This window comes from Manis pentadactyla, chromosome 12, assembly GCF_030020395.1.
Source record: "Manis pentadactyla isolate mManPen7 chromosome 12, mManPen7.hap1, whole genome shotgun sequence".
In the NCBI taxonomy this organism is placed as follows: Eukaryota; Metazoa; Chordata; class Mammalia; order Pholidota; family Manidae; genus Manis; species Manis pentadactyla.
Window position 1 is genome coordinate 6,268,086 of NC_080030.1, and position 20,106 is coordinate 6,288,191.

At 55.2% G+C, this 20,106-nt stretch overlaps 1 protein-coding gene across 2 annotated transcripts in view; it reads left to right on the plus strand.

Moving 5' to 3' along the window:
* ZFR2 (zinc finger RNA binding protein 2) overlaps positions 1–20,106 on the plus strand; it is a 38,205-nt gene that overhangs the window by 14,268 nt on the left and 3,831 nt on the right. For both annotated transcript variants that reach the window (XR_005024409.2, XM_036883261.2), the window contains exons 2-13: positions 3,952–4,066; positions 4,760–5,067; positions 7,844–8,026; positions 9,287–9,542; positions 10,769–10,929; positions 11,916–12,035; positions 12,735–12,874; positions 13,693–13,825; positions 14,516–14,706; positions 17,017–17,188; positions 17,955–18,093; positions 19,646–19,746. Coding sequence is in view for 1 of the 2 variants with exons in the window: in XM_036883261.2 (XP_036739156.2) it covers positions 3,952–4,066; positions 4,760–5,067; positions 7,844–8,026; positions 9,287–9,542; positions 10,769–10,929; positions 11,916–12,035; positions 12,735–12,874; positions 13,693–13,825; positions 14,516–14,706; positions 17,017–17,188; positions 17,955–18,093; positions 19,646–19,746 (2,019 nt within the window). In the remaining variant the exon portion in view is untranslated. The remainder of the gene's footprint in view (positions 1–3,951; positions 4,067–4,759; positions 5,068–7,843; positions 8,027–9,286; positions 9,543–10,768; positions 10,930–11,915; positions 12,036–12,734; positions 12,875–13,692; positions 13,826–14,515; positions 14,707–17,016; positions 17,189–17,954; positions 18,094–19,645; positions 19,747–20,106) is intronic.

Sequence of the window (20,106 nt, forward strand, 5' to 3'; positions counted from 1 at the left end):
AATACAACTTCTCAGATTCAAAAAGACATATGCACCCCTATGTTTATTGCAGCACTTTTTTACAATAGCCAAGATATGGAAGCAACCTAAGTGTCCATCAGTAGATGAATGGATAAAGAAGAGGTGGTACATATACACAATGGAATACTATTCGACCGTAAGAAAGAAACAAATCCTTCCATTTGCAACATAGTTGGAGCTAGAGGGTATTGTGCTCAGTGAAATAAGCCAGGCGGAGAAAGGCAGATGCCAAATGATTTCCCTCATTTGTGGAGTATAACAATGAATAGTAGCAGACTCAGAGACTCCAAGAATGAACTAGTGGTTACCAAGAGGGAGGGGTGTCAGAGGGCAGGTGGGGAGGGAGGGAGAAGGGGACTGAGGGGTATTATGTTTAGTACACATGGTGTGGGGGATCACTGGGAGAGCAGTGTAGCACAGAGAAGGCACATAGCGGATCTGTGGCATCTTGCTGCACTGATGGACAGTGACTGCATTGGGGTATGGGTGGGGACTTGATCATATGGGTAAATGTAGTAGCCACATTGTTTTTTCATGTGAAACCTTCATAAGAGTGTAAATCATACCTTAATAAAAAATGAATGAACCACACGTGTTGTACCTAGCTGGGTACATTTCAGACAACCTGGGGAGTAGGGGTGGAGAAGCCACTTGCAGAGGCAGATACATATGCAACGACATAGCTTTACACAGATGTGACACTGAAAATAACATGGGATGAAGACTCATACATATGTAGTAAAAATAGAAAAATCACAGCCAACCTGAGGGTGGAAGGATAGGGGATCTGATTAGGAAGGAGCTTCAGTTTTCTCTATTTATTTACAGAAAGATGCTCTGAAGCAAGTAAGGCAAAATATTAACACTACATCCACGTAGTGTGCATTCATTGTGGTCTGTGTTTGAAATATTTTGTAATAAAGAAGTCTTGATATGGAGGGGATTTGGAGAGCTAGTCAACTATCTTTATCCTCTTTTTGACCAAGAAAATATCTTAAGACTGTAAGAAGAGAACCATAAATCTCACGAAATGGCTGACTTGAGGTATCTCAACGTGCCTTCTTAACAGGATGCTTCTGTTCTTCCTGGGAGAGATGAAAATACCACAGTGTTATAAATTGGAGAGTGTGTTTTAATGGGGCAGTAGAACCTCAGATTTCGAGGTCATTGGGCAGTGGTACTCAGGAGCTGGACCCCAGGGTACCAGAGGGCCTGGGGCACCACCTTTGATCAAGTCTGTAGCAGCGCACTGCAGACCGGTGCTGCAGGAGCCTTCCCCCCTCCCCGCCATTTCCTAAACGTGTGCGCATGGTATGCAAATGCTCCTGTGTCTGTTAACATTTACTGAGCATCCTCTGCATGCCAGGCACTCCTGCAGTGCTGGGCAAGAGCTTGGGACACGCTGCTGTCCCTGTCATGCTGGCAGGAGGAGAAGTCCGGGGAACAGATGAGTAGGAGAGTAACAGGCGGGGCTGGGGAGAAAAACCAAACAGGGTGAGGGGAGACTGACCAGGTTACAGGGTGCTGCTGCTCTCCCAGACGGGCTCAGGGCAGGCTTGTGAGAGGAGGTGACACCTGTGCATCCAGCTGCAGGAGGTGAGGAAAGGAGTGAGCAGGTGCAGGAGGGGCAGATGGGCAGGAGGAGATGGGGCTGAGCAGGCCAGCATGGTCAGGTTTATGCCTTGAGGACCCCTCCAGCTGCCAGGAGGACCAAGAGATGCCGCGAGGACCCTTTGCACTTCTGTCCGTGTGGCTGGTCCCCCAGCGCCCTGCAGGCCAGGAGAATGCTCAACCTCTTTCTCTATGGCTCTCCTCCACACTGGGCAGTGAGCTGCTTACCAGGGCAGGAACCTCCAGGCGGTCATCGCATGTCTTGTGTCAGCCCAGTGCGTGTGCGAAGGCCCCAGATGGGCCAGCATTGCAGCTGTAGTCGGTCCCTTTGTACTCAGGTCTGCCTGCCCCAAACCACACACACACCATGCCCCATTCCCTGCAGAGTTTGCAGGAACTTTCTCCTATGGTCCATATTGGTATTGGGCTAAAATCTTTGCTGGTATCCTTCCCCACAAATGGGCTTTTAAGTTTGAGGACTATCTGCTGGGTGACTGACATTTAACAGAGGGAGGGGTGCTGGGGTCAGAAAGATTGGCGTCTGAATCAAGCACTTGAACTGCATCACCGACCCCCAGAGTTTCCTCATTCAGACACTGGGGACAGATGACATGACCGTGGCACCTTCTCTATGGGCAGGAAGGCGTGAACGAGGTGGTGTAGACAAAGGCCTCCGTGCTATGCTTCCCACAGAGTGAGCTGTCAGTAAAACTGGTTTTTGTTAGTAAAAGAGTTTTTAGCTTGATGTTAACTGATCTTCCGCATTTTAATCAGTGGGATCCATCTGTTCTTGGGTTACAAAGAATCTTGATGTTGAGAAAAACTCTGCTGCCCACAGGGCTGAGCCGAGAAGTCAGCAAATGGCTTGGGTCCTGCCTCTGCCACTTACTGAGCCTCAGCTTCCCCTTCTATAGAAATGGGAACAAGATCCCCCTACCCCCCAGCATTGCTACAAGATTGCATTCATTGTGAAAGCGCCCTTCGAAAGGTCTCAACAATTGTAATTACTGAAGGTGCTGGATTACTGTAGGCATCCGAGCAGCTGGAGCCTGAGGTCTGATGGAACTTACACACACAACTCACGTTCTGCTTAGAACTCTGCCTAACGCAGCCAGGCTTTTGTGTTTATCTGTGGTTCTAGCACTCAGACTCCGTAGGCTTTTCCCCTCCCCTCTGCTGGAGCCAGCCTTGCTGTGCAGCCCACTCCTGAAATGGGCTCCACCGCGACCCTGACCTTTCCCATGACCTCCCAGCCACCCAGGCCGGGTACGGCAGGTACCAGCCCCACTCCAGCCGGGACTTCGGTTACAGCAGCCAGCCCCAGGAGCCCACCCTGGTTCCCTCCTACCAGGTATCATCCTTGGGCGGAAATGTGGTCGGCGGCCCATACTGTCAGACAGACTGGGGCACAGCCTCCCACTCCTCGTCGGGCTGCCTGTAGCGGGGATGGGGGTCGGGGTGGGCTTGTGCTCATCTGGCACTTCTGCCTCTCTGATCCCAGAGCTCTGGCCCCACAGATCTGCCACTGTGTTTCCACTTGGCATCACCAATGTGTCCTGTAGTAGACATGACCCAGCCCCCTGAGCCCCTTTCATCCACAGCTTGTGCCTGGATTGATTGGTGAATGGCAGGTACCTCAGGCCCCCCCGTTAGCCAAGCCTGCACTGCTTGGCTCCACCCTTCTCCCCAACAAGCCCCCAGGGCTTCTCTCTTCAAAGCCGTGGTCCCCAGACTCCTGCCCTGCTCCCAGGGCTGCCTCTTGGCCTCTGTGCTTTCATGCTCCCCTCCACATAGTCCCCAACACCATGGATCCCCAGGGACTCCAAATCCAGCTGTGCTCCCTACTGCCCTTGGCATGGAACCCACACCCTTCTGTGAGCCTGGCCTTGCCTACTGGCCCAGCCCCTGCTCCTGGCAGATGCCTAAAGTTCCTTGAAGTCCTCTGCCCTTACCATCTACCAGCCCTCCACCAGGCCACCAGCTAACTCCCACCGGAGGGCCTCTGCATCCTGCTGACCCTGCAGGAACCCTGTCCCAGGTTTTGGCACCCCTCCCTCCTCGTCACTGTTCTTCCCCTGGCAGCCCTCGCCCTGTCGGATGGTCCTCACAGCTCTTTTGCTCTCAGACATTAACATTGGTTCCATAAAAGGCCACACCCACCTTGCTGGTCACTGTGTCCCCAGCTCCCAAAATGGCCTGGTACAGAGTGGGAGCCGAGCTCAGGAACAGCATGAGTACAGAGTGAGCGAGGGCCCCTCTTACCCCCACCCTGAGTGCATTCTCCCTGCTCTGTCCCTCCCTGGGGTAACCCTATCTCAGGACAGTTACAGCCACGAACCATCGGCAGCCTCCAGTAGCTACGAGGACAAACAGGATCACCTGCCTGCTGCTGGCCAGCCTCAGCTCCCTGCCACGGACACCCTCTGCCAGCCAGGTGGGTCTCCACAAGGTCAGAGGGCGCAAGGGGGCACTCGCTTTACCACAGGAGGAGACGCATTAAAGTCACATTTTAAAATGTGACTTTTTATTCCAGATTAATAGGAGATCTGGGAGTAATATGAATATAGGCCAACCTCTCAAATATTCTCTTAAGTCTATCAACTAGGTGGTGGGCCTGTGAGAGAGGGAGGGAGGGAGGGAGAGAACTGAAAATGAGCTCAGCATTTTTTTTTCTGAGGAAGCTTTCCCAGTCTGGAAGGAGGTAAGTTCTGCTGAGGACTTGGATTTTAAAATGAAGAGCACAGGGCTCCGGCCTGGGCCCGTGTTGGCTCCTGGCAGCTGCGGAGGCCTGTTGTGGTGGTGGTCATAGGCAGTGTGGCTCTATCTGCTCTTGACCAAAGGAGCTTGCTTATGTGCAGCCCAGCAGTGGGCACAGCCACCACAGGTGCCCACCACTAAGGTGGTACCGCCAGCCAAGCCCTGTCCCCCAGCTGCACCTCCCTGCCAACCCCTGCAGCCTCTCTCCACCCTGCCTCCCTGCACCCTGTCCTCCTACAGCCCCGCCTCCACCCTGTACTCTGGTAGTACGCGTTTCCCATCCATAGACTGCTAACTCTATTTGCTGCTGAATAAGCACTGTCCTCCAAACCAGCCTACCTCCTCTCCTGGTTTTCTCTTTGCTTCTTAGGACCAAGTTACCTGAGCTACAACGTGTCGGTGTGCCCCACAGCTGTCCCTTATCATCCTCCATCACTCCCCACCCAGATGCGACCGCCACCGGTCCTGGGGCACCCCCAGCAGGCACCCGTGCTCCCAAAGCCCGTGGACTGTCCTGTGCCACGGGGCAGCTCAGGAAACGGCCCCAGAGACTGTCCCGCCAGCAGCTTCACCCAGAAGCTACCAATTCCCACCAAGCTGCTGAAACCCAAGGACGACTCCAGACAGTCCCTGCTTCACTACTGTGACACCTGCAAGATCATCTGCTTTGGTCCCCAGGTCAGCAGCTGCCTTCTTCCTTGTGCTGGGCAGGCCCTAGGGACCTTCCTGCCTATCATGGGCTGGGGCCCCTCTTGTCTAAAAAAGGCCTGTTACTAAACATGCAAGGTCAAGTGCTTGTCAGAATTGCCTTAAAGTTGCCCTGTTGGTGTTCTTGTGGAAGACCTGAGAGCAGGCGTACTACTGACTGCTGGAGGCAGGAGCATGGGCTTGCACCCACAGCAAGGCTGTCTCCTCTTGCTCTGGAGCAGGGAGAGGCCGTCAGGGCCCCATCCCTGCAGCAAAGGTGGGCAGACACAGCTCTAGAGTGGTGGCTAGCTGTGGCTGTTGAAGCAGGTCACAGGCGGATAAGAACAGGCGGGTGTGCGGGCACGTTATTGTCTAAGTGCAGGACTCCTCAGCCATGCTCACAGGGAGCCCAGCTTGCTCCCTGGAAAGATCTGCAAACGCTAAGGCTCCGTGCTCACAAAATGCCACGTGCCAATTGTGTCTCGTTAATACCCTGAAGGAAAGCTCGGAGCAGCACAGACTCCAGAGTCACAGGCTGTGGGGACGTAGGAGGAGCCCCCACTGCCCAGCTCACCTGGCCGCAGACAGGGGCCTGGGGCCAGGGTGATATGGCGCCAGCCTAGACCCGCAGGCCACCCTCCCAGGCCAGGGCGCATGTTCTTGTTTCCTGCCTTCTGTTCAGAGTTCTCCATAAACCCTTCATGCCTTCTTCCACTGCAAGACATGCTCGTCAGCCAGAGCTTGGCTTCCCTGCTCCCATCTCGTCTTCCCTGTGCAGTTCTTACTTTGTGTTGGAGGGATTCTTGTCCTCATGGGCCAAACACAAGTGTCTGCTGGTTCTGGACTCTGCACAGCATCATGTGGGGTGAATGTGGTGCTCCCCACAGAGGGCAGGTGTGCCTCCAATGAGGGGTGAGATGGAGCCAGCTGCCTGAGCTCGCCACTGCCCAGGGCAAGGGCCATAGCCTCTCGGAGCCTGTCTCCTTGCATCATGGGCATAGTGACAGGGTTTGCTGAGGTGCATCACCTCCCTTGGCATCTGGCATGCATGCGGGTGCCACAGAAATGGGGGCTCTTGTGATTCCCGCTTTTCTGCTAGTATTAATAACACCCTTTTTCATTGACATTTTTGTTGAGATAGTTATAGGCGCACAAACAGTTGTAAGAAATGATTCAGGGGGGTCCTCCTGTGCCCTTTGCCCAGCTTCCCAATGCTCACATCTCGCCAGACTAGCCAGCGTCACAACCACGACATCGACATCGATGTAATCATCTCTCTTGTTCAGATGTCTGCAGCTTTACACGTGCGTGTGCATGCACATGTGCTTCACTCTGGGCGACCTTGTGCCCTGAGGAGGATACTGAGTGTTCCCACACCACAGGGACCCCGGTGCTGCCCTTGTTTAGCAGCCCCGCAATGCTGCTTTAAACCCTGATAACGCTGAAGTAGTCACATGTCTCCTTGTGGGCTGGCGTCAGCATGGCTTCTCCATTGCTCCAGGGCAGCACTTCTACCTTTGTTCTCTGGAGTCTAAGTCAAGGACAGCCCAGCTGACAGCATGGTCTCTGCGCTTTCCCAAGGAGGGGCCAGCAGGACCCCTGGGCCCTGCCAGAGCCCTGGAGCCCAGGGCCCACTGGATGGCCTCTGAAACTCCTCCCTGTTTTGTTTTCTCATTACACGTTTAGTACATGTTTATCGTGGCAAGTCTGGCAGTAGGATGACCAAGACTGTGCATTTGCCCTTAGATGAGCTTAGGCCTCTGAAGCATGTTGTTCTGTGAGGGGTTATTTCACCCTAACTGCATCGTTCCCATCTCCGCGAGGCTGGTGAAGGCTTGGGGTGCAGAGAGGATCACTAACCTGGGAAACTCAGGCTAGTGAAGCTAGAAAGAGCCAGGTTTGTCAAAGCCATGTGGTTAACTAGCACCAAGTGTGCAAAAGCAGGCAAGCACCCCCGTGACCTCTCCTCCCTGCAGTAGCTTACCATTAGCATCTTGGTGTGTATCTTTTCCAGGCTTTTCTCTGCCTCATAGGCCTTTTCTGTGTGTGTGTGAAGCATGTGTTTATGTTTGTGTGTGATTTTGTCTCTTTGGTAAACTGTTCACAAGATTGCTAAGTTCCAGAGAGTACCCCTCCCACCCCTGTCCCTGCCTCCCACCCACTCCCAGAACCAGCGACGACACCAGTTCCTTATGTAATTTCATTCCACGGAAGGTGGGCTCTTGGCGTGGTCAGAGCACGTCAGCTTAGCAGACCCACTTTGAGTGTGTTTACTGCAGCTTGCCTCTTCTCACCAGTTCCCAGAGGTGAGTCTGGGATGTGGGGAAGGGGCTCAGGCATATGTTGCTGCAGGCAGGTACTCTGGGCGCAGTGGTGCGGAGTGGGCCGCCTGTGACTCATGTAGCCTTTCCCATGTGGAGGCCTGTTTACGAGCAGCATCCCACGAGGAAAGTGCCCTGCGTCATTTTAGTGGTGCGCGTCTGCTTGGTTTCTGAGGTCAGGTTCTGAAGAAACAGAATTTTCCTTCACAGCGGCCCCGGAAACTAAATGTGTGATCCTTTGAAGATGCGTGGTTAAGATGCCCACCACTTTTTGTATAAGAAAAGAAAGAAAGAAAAAGACAGCTTATGTCGTTTAGTCCAAGCTTCTGAGTCTGCTGATGGTGGGGAGTTTAATAAAGCAGCACACGAACCTCTCAGAAGCCTGGAAATGGAGCAGGGTGGGGGTTATCCACACCCCTCAGGCTGCTCTTGCTGTCTGCGGGCAGGCCTACCGCGAGCACCTGGATGGGCAGAAACACAAAAAGAAGGAGGCAGCTCAGAAGATGCGCGTCCAGCCCAATAGCAGCCCTCGTGGGGTGCAGGCACGGCTACACTGCAGCCTGTGTGCTGTGTCCTGCACCGGGGCGGACTCCTATGCTGCCCACATCCGGGGGGCCAAGCACCAGAAGGTAAGAGCCCCCCACGGGCCCAGAGGTGCATCCGATGACGTCAGAGGGGCGACCGCTGATGAGAGGAAGCTTTCCCTGGGGGGCCCACATGTTCTCATTCCTCCAAAGCCAGCCACCTTCTCACAGTTCTCGAAATCCCACCTGCCCCCATGCAGAAGCATAGAGCAGTACAGGGAACTTCACCCCGACCCCAGAGGAAAAGCCCTTCTTGGCATTAGGTGTGTAGAAATGATGTTGCATATCAGCAAAAGCTCAACGTATATTCCATTTGGGGTCCTGCTTTTTAAAAATAAGTAAGTCAAATAAATACAATTATAATTAAGTTTTAATGTCAATTTTAACAGCAATATTTTGATAAATTTTAAAATGTCTGTCTTAAAATATTCCTATTATCAACGTTTTTCTGTTGATATTAAAATGATGTTAAAAGGGTTTAAAAATGCCTGTGTTACGTTATCATATGGGGAACACTGATGGATTCCCTAACTGAGAGAAGGTAGGGAGACGCCCACCTCTCTCCCGGGCCTGCTCTTCCCACCACCCAGAGGGTGCTTTTTGAAAAGCAGCAGCGCTCCCCAACATGGCGTCACTAATCCCCAAGGTATGTGCTGAAGATAGGAGGAGGTATTACTGGCTTAGAGAGCCAGGGCCCAGGAGGGCTGGGCTGCAGGGGTCCTGGCTCCCAGCCTGGGACTTGTTTGGGGGTGGTCAGGGAGGCCGTGCAGCCGGCTGTCTGAGATGGACAGACACTGGAGGCACTGGAGCAGGTACCTTTAACACGGGCCATGCATACCAATGATGGGGTGTGGTGGACTCCTGGGTAGATCGCAGCATACCTAGGGGTATCACACCCATTGGTCGCAGTGGGTGGGGCCATCATGTGCTCTTCACACCTGCTGTGTTCCCATCTGCAGTGGGCCCTGGGCTCCTGCTCCAGATGTAGAAAGTAGGGTTTGGAGGAAGGCATGGGTGTGAGCACAGAGGCTTGGGGTAATTCCTGGTCCTGCACATGCACCATTAGTAGGGCCTAGAAGCAGAATATAGCTCAGGAAGGACCTGTCACGGATGTGAGGCTTGGGAGCAGAAGACATTTAACTGGGAGCTGGGGAAGGGGTGACATCCCCAGGGACTGGGATGGGATCCCCCGCTCTCACTTCCACAGGCTGCCCCTGCATGCCCACTGAGGTGCTCTTCCTGCCTCTTGAGGAAAGTCGATCAGGCTTAAAGGTGGCCCTGACAGGGGTGCTGGGTCTGTTTCAGGTCTTTAAACTGCACACTAAACTGGGGAAGCCCATCCCCACCATAGAACCAGTGCCAGGGAACTCCAGCTTGACCCAGGCCACCTGCACCAGCAAGCCGGCCTCCGTCACCACGGGGAGTCCCCCTGCAGCCTCTGCCAAGCCTAAGGCCTCAGCCAAGCCTACCAAGTCTGTGATCCCCGCCAACCCCAGAGGGCCGGCCCCAAGCAGGACCGCACTGGCCAAGAGAGCGGTGGCTTCGAAGACCATGTGCATGGGTATGTGTCTGTGATTCATAGTCCCCCACTTGCGCCTGACTCAGGTGCTCCAGTTTCAGGGAAGTGATTCTCCAGTTAACTTGTGTGGGTGTGCCAGCCATCACGTCTCAGGAGGGACTAAACTGAATGGGCAGCACACAGAGGGCGTGCCCTCCCTCCCATGTTCCTACTGGGTGGGTTGTGCTTGGCAGCCTCTGGTCCGTACCCTCTGAACCTTTGATAGTAGACCATGTCAGGGAAGTGCTGGCAGGGCCAGCGGAATGGCAGCTCCATTTCTTCCCTTGGAGCTCTGGAGTAGCCAGTGTTGGAGTGCTGGCAGTTCTGCGGAAGCCTGAGCCTAGGTCTGGAGACACCACTACCCTTCAGAGCCCGGTGCTCACAGTGAACAATGGCACAAGTAACATGGACACCAGGAGATTGAAGCACGCTCCCCACAGCCCCACCCTGGCCCCGCCTTGCCTCAAGTGTGGCAGGCATCCACTGTGACCCAGGGTAGTAATGACTGCTGCCTGACATGTACTGAATGGATAACAACTAGGGTTACATGTCAGGCACTCACTCCACTAACCGCTTCACAAACATTGCCTGATGGACCCTGTACAACTCTTCAGTGTACACATTGTCATTAGTCCCAATTTGCAGATGGGAAAACAGAGGTGAGGTGAGCTAAAGTACTTGACTCCCAGGGCCGCCCTGCAAACAATAAGGGCAGAATTCCAACCATCTGACAGGTCTCCCTGACAGTCTCTGCGCTTTACCACCCTACCTTGTGCCAGACAGGTGGGGAGGGGAGCTTACGTTACCTTTGGCCTCGGCAGCACTCTGTGTTAAATTGTAAAACAAGGAAATGCCTTCCTCCCGCAAGGCCCAGAGAATCTGCCTAGTGGGCCTAGGGTGACCAAGGCCCTTGGTCCTCAGAATATGCCCTTATCAGTTAAGGAAAGGCTACAGTCTGGCAGTCCTGGTTCCTCAGCCAGGGGCCTACCACCAGGCCCTGGTATGGACGCATTCAGTGGTACCCGATGTCATGTGGGCCCCTTTCTCTCAGCTGTGTCCCCAGCCGGTGTGAGAAGGGTCTGCCAGACCGTGGAGTGACCGACTGACTTCACTTGGGGTGAATGGGGCAGCGGGAGACCAGGGTTTGCATGGAGCTCTCTGCTGGTGGCTGGAAGCAACTCTGGTTTCTGGCTGGAGCAGGTTATAAGAAATGGAGTTCCTCCTTCTAGGGACTCCTCAGCCTCAGGCGGTGAGCAGCAGACCCTCAGAGAAGAAACCGGCACACCCCCTGTCAGAGGGGCCTGGGGAACCATCCACCCAGAGAGATGCTGGGGAAGCTTCTGGAAGCTGCTGTGACTCTGAGCCAGTGGGCCTAGACTATGTGGGAGAGGTAACTTCCACACAGGGGAGTTACCTTCTTGGGGAGACCATCTTGCCCTCAGTCCATCCCTCAGTGTGTGCCCTTCCCTCCTGATCTCTGGTGGTGAAGACCCTCGTCAAGGGCCAGACATCCAGACCTCACCCAGGTTCTCTGTCTGAGGTTACACACCCTTCCCCGGGCAGACCACAGTGAGCCAAAATGTTGAGAGTAACTTGCTCCCTGGAAGGTCCACATGCTGTGCTTCAGGTCCTAGAAGGAAGGCCTGAGATAGGCAGAGGCAGTTCCTGCCAGGCCACCCCTTTTCCTGGGGAAAGGAAGGTAGAAAGAGGAGTCTGTGTCCTGGAAGGCTAGACAGCTACCTCACTCTGTAGGCATGTGATTCTAGGGCATTAGGAGCCAGTGTGAGCCCTACAGGCCATGCCACAGACACCCAGAGCCCAAGCAGTGGCCCCACAAGGCTTGTGTTAAAGTTCCAGCCTCTGCTGCATACTTGCAAAGGAAATGTGAGCATTAACACATCTTCTGTTTTTGTGTTTGGGCTTTTTCTCAACCAATTCAGCATCTTCTGTTTTGTCCTGGGCAAAATAACTGCACCGGACAGGATTCCTGCCTCTGGAGACCCTGTCATTTAATAGTTTAAGGAGACGAGGTACATAAAAGCTGCAGGAAAGCAGAAGGGAAGCGATGGGCAGAAATCATGTAGGACAAAGGCGGGTGCTCCTTGGGGCAGGGTGTTGGCTGCAGGTGGTTGCACCTGGAGTGGGGAAAGGGGCCAGATGGTGGCAGAGGTGAGCCCTGGCTTGGGAGGCTGTGTTGGTGAGATGCCCCAATTCTGAACAAAACCGCCAGGTGGGCAGGAAGCCCGTGTACCTACCCGCAGGGCCTGCTGTTGCTCCGGCCTGGAAAGGCTTTGTGTCCTCAATGTGGGGAGGTGGCCCTGCCCAGGGACAAGGCATCACGTGGGGACTCCCAGCTCAATGGACCTTGTGTCTCAGGTGCACAGCGAGGAGGGCAAAGTGATCCGCTTCTACTGCAGGCTGTGCCAGTGCAGCCTCAACGACCCCAATGCCCGGGACACACATGTGCGGGGCCGGCGGCACCAGCTGCAGTATAAGGTGTGCACATGGCCTGGAGCTTGGGGTTGGAGGGGGGACACCATCAGGGCCCATGTCTCCAGATACCTCTTTTGCCTCCATGAGTCTGAGCCCCTGACAGTAGCCCTGGGCCCTGTGCTCCCAAGCTGCGCCCAGATCTGCATTTCCCCGCTGCCAGCAGGCCACGGGAGCATGCACAGAATTGCGTTCGCCAGTTGCATTTCCTCCCTTGCTGATGAAAGTTTAGTCTGAAAACTTTTGTCTGCTTGGTGCCTAAGGCCGTTTTCAAGCACACAGTCAGCTTGGTGATGTGGGTGCGAAGCAGGGCTTGCAAATACTGCCTCATTTCCCCAGACGCATGGCTTGGTTCTTTCAGAATTTGACACTTGTTGCTTTTCTTTTCTGAGGCCTCTGCCTCTTTTCTGGGGTGTGCTGGCTGAGCTGGGGAATGCCACACGCAGCTGAGTTTTGCCCTCATGGGGAGGCAGGTGGAGAGTCTGGGAGCTGGAGCCCAGTCTGATGGCTGCATGTCGGTCCAAGTTTTGTTCCGTGTGGTAGTTCCCTTTCCTGCCATTGCTTTTGGGGATGAGGGTCTAAGACCCTGGGGATTGAAACCCAGCTGTCAGCAAACCCAGCAGAAAGATGCCCTTCCCGGGCACACCCTGGTGCTCTCGTCTCGGTGAAGGTCTCCCATCTTACAGCCCTTCCTTTTCTTCCCAGCAAAAAGTGAACTCTGATCTTCTGATCGAGGTCAAGCCCAGCAACAGAATTCAGAAGCTCTTGGAGGAGAAGATAAGGAAGCGGAAGCAGCTGACTAAGAAGCGGCTCGAGGAGATGCGGCGCTGGCACGCAGAGATGAGGTGGCGGGGTCCCTGTGTGCCCGTCCCAAACGCCCTCTGACCCCAGGGCGCCTCTGGGAGCCAGCCAGCCACCCTCCACTCATGTTTGGGGGATGTCGGCTGTTGCTTTCAGGCCCGAGGACCCAGATACTCATGACCTGCAAGTTGGGCAGGGGACATCGCACTTAGTGGAGACAGGGGGACTTTTAGAGGAGCAGGGCCCTGTGCTCAAGTCACGCTGAGGGTCTGTCCCTAATAGACTCAGGACAGTGAAGCGGCACCAACCATGGCCAGGCACTCTAGGCCTGATCACAAGGATATCCTGGTGGCCCCCTGACCTCCTGTGTCCTCCTGATCCCTGGTGTCTTCCTGACCACTGTGTCTCCACGTTCCCCTGACCCTTGGTGTCCCCGACCATCCGCACATTTCTCAACCATCCTTCTTCACCCTTAGAGCAATTCCAGCTCATTTGCTGACATGAATCTGATGCACCGAAGATCTGAGGCAGCATCTGAGATGGGGAACTAGGTCCAGGACAGATTTAGGGACTGCAGCCACTCAGGCTGCGCCCCTTCCTTCCCGGCACTTGCCCTTCACCCATGTCCTTGGGCCTTGTGTCCTCAGTCTCCCTGGCATACAGTGGGCATGGGGCAGTCCTGTGCCATGGGCTCCTCCAGGGTCCCAGTGCACTATTGTGTCTCTCCTTGTCATCCTGGAGCCCAGCTTTGCTTCCGGGGCTTCTGCAGATTGCCAGGGGCAGCAGGCTTGCATGTTTCCCACATGCAATCCCAGGGGCCTGCAGCTGCTGACAGCGCCTTGTCCTTCTCTTTGCCCTGCAGACGCTTTGACCTGTGCAGGAAGCAGCAGGAGGAGGGGCCGCAGGTCCAGGACAAGCACCCTGAACACTCGCCACCCGACCAGAGCACCCTTCCCCTCACGAGCAGGCCAGGGGCGCCCCCGTCCAAGCCTCTGGTGTGTGGTGTGCATGTCTGTGCTGCAATGCCTCCTGTGGCGGAGGCCCCACTGGGGGAATGATGCTTCCCCCTACCCTCCCAAGAAGGATGTGACTCTTCCAGGAATGAGGAACAGGACTTTGGATGAAGATCCCTAAGGGGTGCCCATAGGGTGGGAGCTGGAAGAGCATGAGGTCCTATGGCCCAGACTCCCTCTCTGTTCACTGACAGGAGCCCCAGGCCCAGGACCCACCCCCACCCCCCATGGCCATAGTTGTCCCTTCAGGTTCCCAAGGCTCCCGTTGTCACATCCCTCAGGAGCCCTTAGGTGCCCATTGGTCTGCCCCTGCAGGCTGGGCCCTGGGGTTGGATGGGGACCTTAGCTTTGCATCTTACTGAGGGGAGGAGGCCCACTGAGTTGCCTGAATAGGCTCTGGCTCGGAAGTGTAAGAATATAGCCGAAGGGGAGCCCAGTAGTCCCTTCTCAGCCCCAGCTCCCCAGAGCCATCACCACCCATGGGTCCCCGTCATTCCTCAGCCCAGCTCTCCAACTGCTTCCTGCCCATCACCCCCAAAACGAGGCTGACCGGGGTTCCCCGTGTCCTCCTGCCGTGTGCGCCTCTACAGGACTGGCTTGCATCCTGGCCTCTGCCTGCCAGGTCCCTTGGACCTCTCAACCCGCTCATGGCGTGTGTGCCTTTCCCGACAGCCCGTGCGGCAGCAGGAGTCCAGCAGTGACCGGCACGTCATGTACAAGCACGCCACCATCTACCCCACAGAGGAGGAGCTCCTGGCCATCCAGAAGGCCATCTCCCACTCGGAGCGGGCCCTCAAGCTGGTGTCTGACATGCTGGTCCAGGAGAGTCCCAGAAGCCCAGAGCAGGAGGGTGGCGAGTGCGGGTAGGAGAAAGCACCCTCCTTGCCAAGGCCCAGGGTGGCTTGGGGGAGGCGAGGGGTCTCCGCCTCAGTGGAGGGTCTGGGTTCCAGGCAGGAAGTGGCTGCCAGGAGGGGCAGAGGTGGCCCCATCTCTGATTGGCTTTGAGGCCTCTGTGGTCATTGGGGCTTTCTAGCCTGTGGGCAGAAAATCTCCCGATTGACTCTTCCTGTTGAAGGCGCCTCTAGAAATGTAGCTCACAGAGGACTGAGCACCTGTTTCCCCATCTGCATCACTGGAGGTAAGTGTGACTTGAGCACCCTCTGCCTCATAGAGCGATTAAGGCACCGGAGCAGAAGATGCCACTGGGCAGCCATGCGAATCATCCTTCCAGTCACTCTGGTTCTGGGGATACAGAAAAGACCCAACGCCTTGTCATCCGTCGTTAACACTATTTAAATAATCCAGGAGGGATTTGCTTTCCCAAGTCTTCCTCTCTGGGTGGCTTCTCAGTCATTTCCTTGTTTAATTTTGTTTTTATTATGATAAAATACTTGCAGGCCAAAATTTGCCATCGTAACCATTTTTGTGTGTACAATACAGCGGCACTAAAGACATTTACAAGCATGTACAGCCATCACCACTATTTCCAGAGCTTTGTTACCGTCAGAAACAGAAATCTGTCCCCATTAAACACCCACCCCCTACCCCAACCCCTGGTGCACACCATCCCACCGCCTGTCTCTGGCTTGGCCGGTTTCATGTAAGCGTCTGTCCCTTTGTATCTGTCTGAGTCCATCTAGTCGCTCTTTACCACAGAGCATGCACCCAGAAAAGAATGGCCTTGCCACATTGCCACGTGGGAGTTCCAAAATGTCATGAACTCACCCCCCAGCTTCAAAACAAGAACCCCCTCCCTGCCAAAATGTTGCATCTGCTTGGGAGAACAAACCTTCATCTGCTGCCTGGTAGTGAAAGCGAGGGTCCAAAGAGACATTTCTTCCAGGGCCCCGCCCCCACCCCCACCACTGTGTGAAGTGATAGCACAGGTGGCAAAGTCTGATGGGAGTCTTTGCACCATGGCACCGTCACCACTCAGGTGTGCCTGGGGCTTAGAGTTTGCTCAAGAGTAGAGAAGAGGGGTCCTGTGACACTTGCCTACAGCCCTGTTCAGAGGGACAAGGGCCCTCGGCTACTGAGCGCCGTATGGATGGGTGAGTGCGGGAAGCCGGGTGACAGGAGCGTGACTCCCACCTGCTCAGAGCTGCTGGGCCGGATTTCGCTGGCGGCCTCCTGAGCCAAGTCCCTTTGGGCTGTGTTGGCTCCAGCACTCTATGGTCCCAAAAAAGATAAGAAATATGTAAATGTGTTAAAAAAGAAGTTTCTCTCTCTGCAATTACAAGAAGTATCAAAAAGAAAGCAAAATGATGATTTGAGGGCAGCAGGAGTGGTGGCAGCGTATGGAACCTAGGAGGGGACGTCTGTGTAGAGATCTGCCACCTGAGGGTACCCCAGGCGAAAGGCCTACCGGGAGTGCTCCCAGGCTGGGAACGGGCCTTGTGTGGCTGGGACATAAGGACCAAGGGGGTGGAAGGAGAGGATGGTGGCAGGGAGACCTGGGGGGGTCAGACTGCGGCCTCCAGCTGCAGAGAGACGCCTGGGTGTTCTGACCTGCAGAGGAGCAGCACCAGGAGGCAGGGTGGATGCCACGGTCAGGTTCACATTGCAGAAAGCTGGCCTTGTGCTTCAGAGAAAGAACGGAGCAGAGACCTAATCCCTTAGGCCTTGAAAGATGGCAGGGTCACAAGGAGTGGGAGATGGGGGCAGTATTCCACGTAGGAGGACCGGTACCTGCAGAGGCCGAGAGGCAGGAAGCCCTGGGAGAGGTGTGCCTGAGCAGATGATGACCTGGATCAAGCCAGGACTGAATGCCGAGGGTAAGCAGAGGAGGAGCTGAGGTCGGGGTGACACTGCCCCAGAGATGCTCAGAAGGAGCACAAAGTGAGGGGCCAGCAAGGGTGGTGCCAGCTGGCTGCGGACCAGGGGCCGCTGGAGATGGTGTTTTCCAGAATGTGTATCAGGAAGTAGTAAAGACCGCCCTGACCACGTACAGTCTGGCAGCCCAAGTGCTTTTCTCCAATGTATCTTATCAAGTACCCTCTGGGAAAGGGGTGTGCTCCCACCTCCAGATGAGGAAGCTGAGGCACAGAGCCCAGCAAGGAGCTCGTGAGTGCCGGACCCGGGGACCCGCGGCAGGGCCACGCGCCCCCTTTCCCCCAGCCCCTCTTCTTGCCCTTGGAGATGCTCACACGCATACAGGTGGCTTATCTTCGCAGTGGCACCGACTCCTCTGCTCGGGCACTGAAGGGCGTGATGCGGGTCGGCCTCCTGGCAAAAGGCCTCCTCCTGCGGGGAGACAGGACCGTGCAGCTGATCCTGCTCTGCTCCCGGAAGCCCACCCGCCCCCTGCTGCAGAGAATCACCCAGCAGCTGGCCCTGCAGCTCCCGGTAAGGGGCCCAGCTCACGCCTCGGGCTCCAGACAGGGATGGCCTTGTTTCCACATGATTCTAAGAAATAAGATGTCACTGTTAGACACAAACCAGTTTGTTTTTATAAACAGAAAGCAGTAAAACGCAAGGTTTTCTTCATAAAGTGAGTTCAGGGTAAACCTCAAACAGTGTAAATGTCCCACCACTGAGGGTGGCCACTTACGTTCCATCCACCTGACAGCCTCAACCAGCCAGTAAAGAGGATAAATGGTGACAAAAACTGCACAGGACCGTTTACAGCTGTGAGCTTCACATCTACACAAGGCCTTGTGCCCAGATGAGAACCTAGCACTTTATAGATGCACAGGTCTGCCAGCCTCACTGCTTCACTTCTCAGACTTCCTGAGTTTTGTCTTTCTCACAGGTGGTGATGACGCCTCACAGTAGTTTTAATTTGTTTCTCTCTTACCATGGAGGTGATCTGTGTCATTCTGTAAAAAGGGTCATTTCTCTTTCTACAAATGATGTGTGTATCACTCTGTTTTTTTAAATTAGATTGCTGGTTTTGTTGTTGAACTGGGTGTTCTTTACACATGAAGGCACCTAAACACAGGGTCCATCGTCCATATGCATTTTTATGCCCCTGGAAGGCAGCATCTGTGTCTCAGGCCCTTGGAGGTTCCACATGCCCTGCATGGAGCCTGTCACCCAACCGTGTCCTTGATGTTTACACCTGCCTTTCAGCTGGAGTAACTCCACCTTCTGTTGTATTTGTACATCCCAGATGGTGACAGAGGACAAGTACGAGGTCTCATCTGACCCCGAAGCCAACATTGTCATTTCCTCCTGTGAGGAGCCCAGGATGAGGGTCACTGTGTCGGTCACCTCACCCCTGATGCGGGAGGACCCCTCCACAGACCAAGGTGTGGCCTGGCCCCCCACCCTACATATCCAGGTGGCCTAAGTGGCATCTGCCTCTGTTCTGGGTGGGGTGGGGGCTGTGGCCAATAACCTGGCACTTCTGTCAGCCCCGGATGCCACTGGTCAGATGACAGTTGGGCCTTGTGGCAGCAGAGGAAGTGAGCAGGTGACAGCATCAGCTGTGCTCAGAACCCTGCAGGTTCTGAGGTGTGCACGCTCAGCACCACATCCTCCCTTGCCTCTAGGCCAGCGTGGGCATGTTCCCCACCCAGGGGAAACCAGTTGTGCCAGGTCCGGTCCCCCAGCTGCAACAGGAGCTCAGCTTGACTCTGTCCTGTCTGTAGCAGGGGCTACAGCAGACCCTGCTTGTCTGACAACACTGTGTGGGATTCGGGGGTCCAGGGGGCCTTAAGGCAGATGGGCATTGCCTGAGAGAGTGGGAGGGCTGCTGATCCAGGCCCGCGGGTGGTGAGGGTCTTGAGTCAGGGCCTCACAGTAAAGGCCAGGTAGGGATGGATGCACTGTGTGTCTCACTGAGCCACAGAACCACCTGGAACAGCCCCCAGGACTGTTCCAAAGCGCAGGCACTCTGGAACCCCTACAGGGTTGTTGTTTGCCATAGCTGAGGGGCACAAACCACTAATGTTGGTCTTAAAATCAGTTTGTTTTGTAAGTCAGTCCATCACCTGAGTTTTTAAGAGGAGTGCCTTTGAACCGTAAGTGGAAACCCATTACCAGTTGTCATAAATAGTCATCTGAGACAGCAATACAGGGGACAAAAAGCCTGACACTGCTGGGTGGCAGCCAAAGGCCCTGCTAGTCTGCCCAGCGCATGCCCAGGGGAGACTGGGAATGCAGGAATGGCTAAAGCTCCATGGCTGCTGGACAGAGGCGGGCGGGAAGGAGGCCCCCCTGGGATGAATGCTGCGTTGGGGCCACAAGCTGCCCACTGGCTGCCTCCTTCCTCGGGTGTCCAGCCCCCAGCTCACTGGTGCTGGGAGGGGACCTTCCTCATAGACACACCCCTGCCATTTCCATCTGAGCCTAAGTGGAGGTGCTGACCTGCAATGGATGCCATCATGAGACCTGAGTCACCCAGGGCCCCCTGGATGCGAGAGAATGTTCCTGAAGCAGTCGTAATAAAAAGGAAAAAACTACCTGAATTTCTCCTAGAGGGGGCCCTTGGTCATCAGTGATGGGAACCTGTTCAGATCTAACACACGTTCTCCCTTTTAATTATGCATTTGGAAGTGTCTGGAATTCTGGCTTAATTCATAGTCTTCCATCTGAAACGTAATTTGCTAATCATGGGAGTCGGCACTGAAGGCGCTCGGTAACAAGCATGCTGCCCTTCCCTGGTGGGGCGCATACCTTGAAGGAGTTGCGGTTTCCTGGGGATGATTTCTCTGGTCCTTGCAGCATTGCAGACAGAGGCCAGGAGGAACTGTGTGTCTTCCAGATGATTAAAATGAGGCCCTGAGAACTGAGGGGCCTGGGGAGGTGGGACAGGAGGGGAGGGGTGCCCAGACCGCATGCCCTTCTCTTCTCTTCTAGAAGTGGAGGTGCTTCAGCCCAACCCCGACCCAGAGGATGTCCTGAGCCCAGAGAGGTGTCTCCAGTCACTGGCTGCCCTCCGCCGTGCCAAGTGGTTCCAGGTCAGGGCGGGAGGGGGCCACGTCTGTCTGTCTGTCCTCCCAGCTGTACGCCTCCTGCATGAGGACTCCAAATACAAACACAGGGCAGACGTCTGTGAGGCGCCTCCTGGCCGAGCCCCGGCCTGATAGATAGAGGTTAATTCCTGCTCGTGGGGGCCAGAACTTTGAAGGAGTGACTTGTGCTCTGGGGGTGGGGACGCCGCTGCCCATGTGGGAGTGGACCCCATTCCCAGCTGCCACCCTCGAGGCCAGCGTGCCCTGCCCCCTGGAATCCCTCCCTGGCCTGCATGGCCCTGAGGGTCAGTCCTTGTTCGCTCAGCCTCATGCACACTTCCCTTGTGGCTCTGTGCACATGGCTCC